Source organism: Hyperolius riggenbachi, chromosome 10 (assembly GCF_040937935.1).
Source record: "Hyperolius riggenbachi isolate aHypRig1 chromosome 10, aHypRig1.pri, whole genome shotgun sequence".
Lineage (NCBI taxonomy): Eukaryota > Metazoa > Chordata > Amphibia > Anura > Hyperoliidae > Hyperolius > Hyperolius riggenbachi.
Genome location: NC_090655.1, coordinates 234,083,122 through 234,094,033, shown reverse-complemented (window position 1 = coordinate 234,094,033; position 10,912 = coordinate 234,083,122). Strand labels below are relative to the sequence as shown.

General features: G+C 45.2%; 1 protein-coding gene across 6 annotated transcripts in view; it reads right to left on the bottom strand.

The window, feature by feature from the left end:
* Positions 1-503: 503 nt before the first annotated feature.
* LOC137534837 (zinc finger protein 567-like) overlaps positions 504-10,912 on the bottom strand; it is a 17,864-nt gene continuing 7,455 nt past the window's right edge. For 4 of the 6 annotated variants that reach the window (XM_068256501.1, XM_068256499.1, XM_068256500.1 and 1 more), the window contains exons 2-5: positions 6,266-6,463; positions 5,324-5,421; positions 4,474-5,206; positions 504-2,452 (exon numbers count right to left, since the gene is read on the bottom strand). In XM_068256501.1, the coding sequence (XP_068112602.1) occupies positions 1,713-2,452; positions 4,474-5,206; positions 5,324-5,421; positions 6,266-6,347 (1,653 nt within the window). In that variant the 5' untranslated portion in view covers positions 6,348-6,463 and the 3' untranslated portion in view covers positions 504-1,712. Of the gene's footprint in view, positions 2,453-4,193; positions 5,207-5,323; positions 5,422-6,265; positions 6,464-10,912 lie in introns of those variants that run through there. The other 2 variants (XM_068256504.1, XM_068256503.1) reach the window with 2 other exon arrangements.

Here is a 10,912-nt window from a genome sequence, read left to right as displayed (position 1 = left end):
CTGCACTGGAGATGAGTGGAGAAATGAGTGACTCTAATGGCTGCTGCGGTGTGAAGGTGAGCTGGCTACCTATACTAAAAGGGGGGTGGAAAAAGGAGGGATTAAGGGAGTCATCTGGCTACCTATACTGAGGAGGGGGGTCATCAGGTTTCCTATACTAGAGGGAAGGGGGGAGGGGTCATCAGGCTTCCTATACTGGAGGGAAGGAGGGGGGGGTCATCTCGCTACCTATACTGAAGGGGGCCGGTTGGTGACAGTGGCCTAGGGCAGTAAAGAGTACAAATTCGGCCCTGTGGGCAGTACAATACATATGTTATGTAAGTAGAATAAGTATTTATCTACTTATATATGTGTTGTTGTTTTCCTGGGATAGTAGGGCTGACCCATGTGCTTTAAGATAAACTTATCTCTTTTCATCAAACATTATTATGAACATATTTTATTTTTGCAAGATAAAAGTAATTCAATTTATAACAATGCAGTTTTAAACAAATGTTGAAGTGACAATGAAGAAAAAAAATGAATTTTGATATAATGAATTGGTGGTGTGATACGGATAATTAATAGAACATTAGTAGCAAAGAAAATAGTGTCATGAGAGACAGTTGAGATAAGTACTTCAAACGACAGTGCTGTCCACGACTTTATAAAGTCGCAGAGCTCAAAGAAGCTCTTTTGCATAGATGACAACTGACGTTTCTTAACTCTTCTTGTACTGGAAACAATATGAGGCTCATATCTGTGCTAATCATGTTTTATTTCTTAGCAGTACTACACATAGGAATCATTATATCATAAGTTTATCTTCACTTTAGATTTCCTTTAATTATATCACAGCTGGATTCCATTTCACATGTACTGCAATAAAAAAGCAATACCACCTGCATTCTTAAAGGACAACTGAAGTGAGAAATATATGGAGGCTGCCATATTTATTTTCTTTTATACAATACCAGTTGCCTGGCAGCCCTGCTGATCTATTAGGATGCAGTAGTACCTGAATAATGCCAGAAATAAGCATGAAGGTAATCTTTCAGATCTGACAATAATAACAGAAACACCTGATCTGCTGCATGCTTGTTCAGGGTCTGTGGCTAAAAGCAATTAGAGGCAGAGGATCAGCAGGATATCCAAGCAACTGTTCTTGCTTAAAAGGAAATAAATATGACAGTTTCCATATCCCCCTTGCTTCATTTGCCCTTTAAACTAATCCTGAAGTCAGAAAAAGAAAAAAAAGATGGATACTTAAGTTACATCGTTAGTGGCAAGCCTCTGGATAGTCCAGAGGGTTTCTTTATCTTCCTAAACTGTGTTGTTCCAGTTCTGGGCTCCTCGGTGTCTTCAGAGTGTGGGCGTAGCCATGGATGAGAGGGGCCGTATTGCCCATGTGCAAGTACGGCCGCACAGACTCAGAAGAATGAAGGCACTTGTGCATGGAGGAAAAAAAAGCCATGAACGAGCACCTTCGTTCTACTGGGCCTGCGAAAACCTTACACATTCATAGCTGCACTTGCACGCTGAAGAAACATTTCTGAGCTGCTGGGGTTTTGAGAGATGTATCATGGTAACAGTATGGTGTACAAGGATATAGGCTGCCTATGGACTATCCAGAAGCTTCTCACTAACCAGGTAAGTACATATTTTTGTATCAATTAAGGATTAATTTATTAACAAATGAAATACCACATGTATTCTTAATGGTATGAATGATTTCACACTGTAACAACAAGGATGGGGGCCTCATCGGTATGAACTCTCTGGTGTCTAACAAGGTGTGACTTTGTGCTAAACAATTTCCCACATACAGAACAATTATAAGGCTTCTCGCCACTGTGAATTTTTTGATGTACGGTAAGTTGTTTTGCTGATTTGAATGATTTCCCACAATCAGAACAAGGGAAAGGCCTCTCACTGGTGTGGGTTTTTTGGTGTACATTGAGCTGTGGTCCTGTTTTGAATGATTTCCCACACTCGGAACAAGGAAAGGGTCTTTCACCGGTGTGAACTCTCTGGTGTCTAATAAGGTGCGCAGTACAGGTAAAACGTTTCCCACAATCTGAACATGAGAATGGTGGCTCCTGTGAGTGCCTCCTCAAGTGCACAGCGAGAGAGGCTTCCGATTTACAACATCTGCTGCACTGAGGACACGGGAAGCCCTGATTTTCCCTCTGCGTAGCATGATATGATGCATCACAAGAACAATCCTTCACATGAGACGGATCTGATGCTGTATCGGATCTGTGACATCTTAATTGGATATCTGAAAGGACATGTAGTGATTTATCTGAAGATCCCTGACCAATACAGGGAGTCATTCCTCTGTCTGCAATGTGCCCTCGGTAATGGGCATTTCCAGTAATGGGAAAACATTGTGTGGCACTATTCTCTTCTGCAGTCACCGCTGGGTGTGATATAAGATGTCCCTGCAAGGTGTTTGTACCATTCCGTCTTCCTGTTGGAAAGAAAATGTGACTGTTATATAGTATATGTTACTGTTTCACATTGTGCAGTCAGAAGTCATGTACTGTACACATACAATATACAGAGAAATGTAAACCCTCCTTTCATGTGGTATACAGTATATACTCCTCATTTGTTGGCACTATGATGTTATACTGAGGAATGGAGATGGACCTTTCATATGGTGTACAGTATCTCCCCCTCATTTGTTGGTACTATGATGTTATACTGAGGAATGGAGATGGGCCTTTCATATGGTGTACAGTATCTCCTCCTCATTTGTTGGTACTATGATGTTATACTGAGGAATGGAGATGGGCCTCTCATATGGTGTACAGTATCTCCTCCTCATTTGTTGGTACTATGATGTTATACTGAGGAATGGAGATGAGCCTTTCATATGGTGTACATTATCTCCTCCTCATTTGTTGGTACTATGATGTTATACTGAGGAATGGAGATGGGCCTTTCATATGGTGTACAGTATCTCCTCCCCATTGGTTGGTGCTATGATGTTATAGTGAGGAATGGAGATGGACCTTTCATATGGTGTACAGTATCTCCTTCTCATTTGTTGGTACTATGATGTTATACTGAGGAATGGAGATGGACCTCTCATATGGTGTACAATATCTCCTCCTCATTTGTTGGCACTATGATGTTATACTGAGGAATGGAGATGAGCCTTTCATATGGTGTACATTATCTCCTCCTCATTTGTTGGTGCTATGATGTTATAGTGAGGAATGGAGATGGACCTTTCATATGGTGTACAGTATCTCCTTCTCATTTGTTGGTACTATGATGTTATACTGAGGAATGGAGATGGACCTCTCATATGGTGTACAGTATCTCCTCCTCATTTGTTGGTGCTATGATGTTATAATGAGGAATGGAGATGGGCCTTTGATTTGGTGTACATTATCTCCTCCTCATTTGTTGGTATGATGATGTTATACTGAGGTATGAAGATGGGCCTCTCATATGGTGTACAGCATCTCCTCCTCATTTGTTGGTACTACGATGTTATACTGAGGAATGGAGATGAGCCTTTCATATGGTGTACAGTACCTCCTCCTCATTTGTTGGCACTATGATGTTATACTGAGGAATGGAGATAGGCCTTTCATATGGTGTACAGTATCTCCTCCTCATTTGTTAGTACTATGATGTTATACTAAGGAATGGAGATGGATCTCTCATATGGTGTACAGTATCTCCTCCTCATTTGTTGGTACTATGGTGTTATACTGAGGAATTAAGATGGACCTTTCATACTCTGTACAGTACCTCCTCCTCATTTGTTGGTGCTATGGTGTTATACTGAGGAATGGAGATAGGCCTTCCATATGGTGTATCTTATCCAGTTTTGCATGCAATGTTATCTACATCTGTTGGAGCAAACATCAAATTAATGTAAACTGACGAGACAAACAAATGTATCTTCAGTGCTAGTCCTAAATAGAACCTTTCTGGAATCCCAAAGGTCTAATTTAGGTTTTAAAAGTTAAAGAACTGGGTTTAAAATGTTGAGTGCTGAAGGGATATGAGCACAAACAAACCTTGACATTCTGATTTTCTTTCTATCTATCTGTTACCTGCACACAGAAGTTTTAAGACCTCTTATTAGTTATCACTGAAAGTGAGCATGCCGTATGACATCTCCCACCGAAGAGAAGATTATTTACACCCCTGTCTTCTTAACCCTTACAGTACAAAACAAAACAAAACAAAACAAGAAGAACACAGGCTTGTACTGAGACTGTACATCTCTATGTTTATCTTAACACACAACATGTCATGTTATAGCCGCTTTATGCGTATTTGGTGATGCCGTTAATGTTTTCAAGGATGGCAATGAAGAATTTATGTTCTCCAAACTCTGGGGTATTTTACATTGAAAACATAAAAGACTTCTCTGTCATAGGATATTGACCAAGGTCATACAATATAAAAGTCACAGAGCTGCTCTTTACAAGTGACAAGCTTGCTGTGTTTTCAATGAATATTTACCTGTGATGACATATTCATAAAGTTCATCCACTTTAACACTTGTTATCATGTCATTGTCCTGTAAGGATTTCCAACATCTGCTTACATTCATGTCTTCTTCTTCCTCATCTTTAATTACCTTCAACAAAACACCCTCCTCTGTAGACTGCTGATCACCCCGCATATTAGTCTCTTCTTCATCCTCTTTAATTGTCCTCATCATGTCATCCTCCTCTATAATCTGATGAACATTCCACACATACGGCTCTTCTTCTTGTTTAATTGTCTTCAGCACTTCATCCCTCTCCACAGGCTGCTGATCACTCCTCACATATGTCTCTTCTTCCTCTGCTTTAATAGTCCTCAACATTTTACCCTTCTCTGTATACTGTTTTTCACCTAACACACACCTCTCTTCTTTTTCCTCTTTAAATGTTGTCATCATGTCACTATTCTCCATAGACTGCTGACTACCCCTCAAATACGTCTCTTCTTCTTCTTCCTTTTTAATTTCCCTCATCATGTCACCCTCCTCCATAGACTGCTGACCACTCCTCACATATATCTCTTCTTCATTCTTAATTGCTCTCATCATGTCTCCCTTCTCCATTGGTTGCTGATCTGCCTTCAATTGCATCTCTTCTTCTTCCTCTTTGATTGTCCTTGTTATTTCCTCCTCTGTAGACAGGTGACAAGCCCTCACAAATGTCTCTTCTTCTTTAACCTCTATTTTCATAGTGGTCATTCCATTAATCTAAACCCATAAATTGAAAAGAAATGTAGGATTACATACAGTTAGTATTGAATAACGTAACATAGACCAATATTATTCTCATACAGAATACTTTTCAACATCCTCAGTTCCACCTACCTGAGCATGATCAGGGATGGTGGGATCTTCCTGTGGACAATCCTGGGAATAAAAAAGACCTGTGCATTTCTCTGGTGGGTTTCTGTTACTGGATCCATCTGTAAGAAACACACACACTGACTGAATACATTGTTTCTATAGGCTTCATTAAACCTACTGTGCACAAAAAGCACGGGTTAATATTAGCATGTGCTCGCTACACACGATCGTGTCAGTGCAGTGTGCACTCTTAATACATGCATGATGCTCCTAACTGCCGTGCGATGTGCTTGTAGCGTGACCGCGGTACTCCACTAGCGCGGCTGCCACTTCAGTGGAGGAGTCGGGGCAATTTTGGGCACCCGGAGTCGGAGTCGTTGATTTCATAAACTGAGGTGTCGGAGTCGGATGATTTTTGTACAAAATCCACAGCCCTGTTAAGTATTAGACAAAGGAGTCGGAGTCGAGGAGTCGGAGTCTGGGCCATTTTGGGTACCCGGAGTCGGAGTTGTGGTTTCATAAACTGAGGAGTCGGAGTTGGAAGATTTTTGTACAAAATCCACAGCCCTGTTAAGTATTAGACAAAGGAGTCGGAGTCGAGGAGTCGGAGTCTGGGCCATTTTGGGTACCCGGAGTCAGAGTCGTGGTTTCATAAACTGAGGAGTTGGAGTTGGAAGATTTTTGTACTGCCTCCACAACCCTGGTAGTAGCAACCACGCTAGTGGAGTACCGCAGTCGTGCTGTAAGCACATCACACGGCAGTTAGGAGCACCGCACGGAAATTAAGAGTGCACACTGCACTGACAGTACCGAGCGCAGCACGCACATGCTAATATTAACTTGCACTGCTTATGTGCAGAAGGTTTAGTGAATCAAGCCAAATGTGATTATGAGATGATGGGGGAACTAGGTGGACCCTCTGTACTTCTCTCACCATTACAAGAAATGAAAGTCTCCTCTTACCCAGTGATGTGAGGGCCGGTGGATTCTTTATCATGATGTCCTTGTAGAGATCCTTTTGTCCTAAATACTGCCACTCCTCCATGGAGAAATAGAAGGTGGCACCCTCTCCCTTCTTCTGCGTTATGTGACTCTATGATAGTTTTCTTCCATCCTCACTTATGTGGTCTGCACAGCTCTACAACTTGCATCATCTCTTCTCTGCAGAATGACAATAAAGTAAAAATTACCTGAACTGTTATTGAAGTCACAGGCTAAGCATGTGACCGGGGAGGGGGTGTGTGCTTTGCACATCTTACTGACCCTCGGGGGGCATTTACCTTTTTTTATTTACAATGTAAAATTGCTGCAGTTTTACACATAGCTCCACAGGATAGGATGGCTGAGCAACTCATTTATATTTAACCACCTTAGCGGTATGGATGAGCTCAGCTCGTCCATTACCGCCAGAGGGTGCCGCTCAGGCCCTGCTGGGCCGATTTTGATGAAATAAAGAGCAGCACACGCAGCCGGCACTTTGCCAGCCGCGTGTGCTGCCTGATCGCCGCCGCTCTGCGGCGATCCGCCACGAGCAGCGGCGAAAGAGGGTCCCCCCAGCCGCCTGAGCCCTGCGCAGCCGGAACAAATAGTTCGGGCCAGCGCTAAGGGCTGGATCGGAGGCGGCTGACGTCAGGACGTCGGCTGACGTCCATGACGTCACTCCGCTCGTCGCCATAGCGACGAAGTAAGCAAAACACGGAAGGCCGCTCATTGCGGCCTTCCGTGTTACTTTTGGCCGCCGGAGGCGATCAGAAGAACGCCTCTGGAGCGCCCTCTAGTGGGCTTTCATGCAGCCAACTTTAAGTTGGCTGCATGAAATAGTTTTTTTTTTATTTAAAAAAACCCTCCCGCAGCCGCCCTGGCGATCTTAATAGAACGCCAGGGTGGTTAATATCTCTAAGGACTATATTAATTCATACCTCTGACTGTGTATTGGTTTTTCTCCATCCACCACAAAATGCCCATAAATCTGATTCTCTGCTTGTGATGCTGAGCCACTGACCTCACAAGTGTATGACTCAAATCTTGGCAAATATGCAACATCCTTTTTTCTAACCCCCAACCTGCCTGACAACCACCCTTCTCTTACTTCCCATTCTACCCAATCTCTCTGACATTTCTACTCCTGTCCTGTTCTTCATCTGCCTGAAAACCTCATCCTCTTACCCCCCAAACCTCACATATGCCTGACAACCACCATAAGCAGTGAACACACTTAAAACCATTAGCAGCTTCAATAGAGTTATCGCTTTGAGATAAGAGAACTGCTTTTGTCCTCAGTCAGCAGAGCTCATTGTGCTGGAAATTCTTTGGAATGCTTTTATCTCTCCCTGCTAACAGAAAATACAGGAACTGAAAGCAGAAGTCCTCTATTATTGGCTCACACTGCCCCCCTAGTGACAAGTGGCCATACATCCACATTACAGCAGAACTATTTAGTAGCAAGTAAATGTAACAAGAAATAAAAAAATGTGCTGAAATATATTGGCCTGGAGCACCTCGAAGCCTCTAAATAAAATGGCTGCTATAGGATTAAAGGACAACTGAAGTGAAAAGAATATTGATGCTGCTATATTCATTGCTTTTTAAACAATACCAGTTGCCTGGCAGCCCTGCTGGTCTATTTGGCTGCAGGATTGTCCGATTCACACCAGAAACAAGCATGCGGCTAATCTTGTCAGATCTGACAATAATGTAAGAAACACCTGATATGTATATGCTTGTTCAGGGTTTATGGATAAAAATATTAAAAGCAGAGGCTCAACAGGATAGTCAGGCAACTGGTATTGCTTAAAATGAATAAATATGGCCGCCTCCATATCCCTCTCACTTCAGTTGTCCTTTAAATAACTGTCACTCAAAATATTGTTACACAAGCACTCTGCAAGCAACATGAGGGAGGGAAACATGCATGTATGTGCACAGTTTCCCTTTCCAGTTCATTAGAGCCATTCACAGCAGCAGAAGCAGCTGGACATAGCCCCAGAAGTGTGACACACTTTTGATAGTCTTGCTGCTGCTCTCCGAGTACTTCGGTGCTTGCTAAGTGGAGGGATTGCAGTAAATTATCCTGTCAAAGTTAATGGCAGTCTGGGAAAAAGTATGGAGCACATTGGGAAACTGAAATACACTGTGGGGATACTGGGAAGCCGGGACACACACTGGGAGATAAAGTGAAGCTGGGATACACTATAATGGACACTAGGAAACTGAGACATGCTATAGAGCTTGGGGACCTGGAATACTCTGTGAGGACACTGGAAATTTGTGATATGCTATGGGAACACAGGGAATCTGGGGCACACTGTGGGAGACATTATAGGATACAGTAAGAAACAGGGTCGTTATGGAGGACACTAGAAAGTTGGGATATGCAATGGGATACTGGGAATCTGGGACACACTGTGTGATACACTAAGAAACTGGCACACGTTATGAAGGACAATAAAAAAGCTGGAAAACACTTTAGAGACACTGGAAACCTGGGTCACACTATGGAAATACAGGGAAGCTGAAGCACACTAAGAAACTGGGATATGCTATGGGGAACACTGGGAAGCTGGGGCACACTATGAGGACACTGGGAAGCTGGGGCACACTATGGGAAACACTGGGAAGCTGGGACACACTATGGGGAACACTGGGAAGCTAGGACGCACTATGGGGAACACTGGGAAGCTGGGACACACTATGGGGAACACTGGGAAGCTGGGACACACTATGGGGAACACTGGGAAGCTGGGACACACTATGGGGACACTGGGACGCACTATGGGGAACACTGGGAAGCTGGGACGTACTGTGGGAAACACTGCAAAGCTGGGACACACTATGGAGACACTGGGAAGCTGGAACAAACTATGGGGACACTGGGAAGCAGGGACACACTATGGAGACACTGGGAAGCTGGAACACACTATGGGGACACTAGGAAGCTGGGGCCCACCATGAGGACACTGGGAAGCTGGGGCACACTATGGGGTACACTGGGAAGCTGGGACACACTATGGGGACACTGGGAAGCTGGGACATACTATGGGGACACTGGGAAGCTGGAACACACTATGGGGACACTAGGAAGCTGGGGCACACTATGAGGACACTGGGAAGCTGGGGCACACTATGGGGAACACTGGGAAGCTGGGACACACTATGGGGACACTGGGAAGCTGGGGCACACTATGGGGAACACTGGGAAGCTGGGACACACTATGGGGAACACTGGGACGCACCATGGGGAACACTGGGAAGCTGGGACATACTATGGGGAACACTGCAAAGCTGGGACACACTATGGAGACACTGGGAAGCTGGAACAAACTATGGGGACACTGGGAAGCTGGGACACACTATGGAGACATTGGGAAGCTGGAACACACTATGGGGACACTGGGAAGCTGGGGCACACTATGGGGTACACTGGGAAGCTGGGACACACTATGGGGACACTGGGAAGCTGGGACACACTATGGGGACACTGGGAAGCTGGGACACACTATGGGGTACACTGGGAAGCTGGGACACACCATAGAGACACTGGGAAGGTGGGACACACTATGGGGACACTGGGAAGCTGGGACACACTATGGGGTACACTGGGAAGCTGGGACACACCATAGAGACACTGGGAAGCTGGGGCACACTATGGGGACACTGGGAAGCTGGGACACACTATGGGGACACTGGGAAGCTGGGACACACTATGGGGACACTGGGAAGCTGGGACACACTATGGGGTACACTGGGAAGCTGGGACACACCATAGAGACACTGGGAAGCTGGGATAAACTATGGGGACACTGGGAAGCTGGGACACACTATGGGGTACACTGGGAAGCTGGGACACACCATAGAGACACTGGGAAGCTGGGGCACACCATGGGGACACTGGGAAGCTGGGACACACTATGGGGACACTGGGAAGCTGGGACACACTATGGGGACACTGGGAAGCTGGTACACAGTATGAGGACACTGGGAAGCTGGGGCACACTATGGAGACACTGGGAAGCTGGGACACACTATGGGGACACTGGGAAGCTGGGACACACTATGGGGACACTGGGAAGCTGGTACACAGTATGAGGACACTGGGAAGCTGGGCTGTTCACCTGTGACTGTCTGCCAGCGCCGCTCCCCCGCCTCCTCTGTATCGGCGCTACCCGCCTGCGTCCCTTCCCTCCCGCTGATTGGAGGAAAGGGACGCGGGCGGGTAGCGCCGATACAGAGGAGGCGGGGGAGCGGCGCTGACAGACAGTCACATGTAAACAGCCTCGCTAGCATGGCGCTGGGGAGAGCAGAGCGTAGGGAGGTCCTGGGGGCACACCACAGGGCAACAGAGGCTGGTGATAGTGTGCACAACCAGCCTCTGTGCCCTACTAACATCATTACATCCTCAGGTTCTCTTCAAGGTATCTATGCAAAAGAGCTTGCCGAGTAGCTTGTTGAATTCAGTCCGGTTTCCTGAAAAGTAAATAGAAGCTGAAAGCCTGATATCTGCCATGGAGAAGACAATACCGCAGGAATGTTTAAAGGACATTATTTCTGTTTCTTTTTCATCTTAAAAGGTAGAGTGTAGATTCTAATAAGTGGCTGTGACAGTCTGATGCA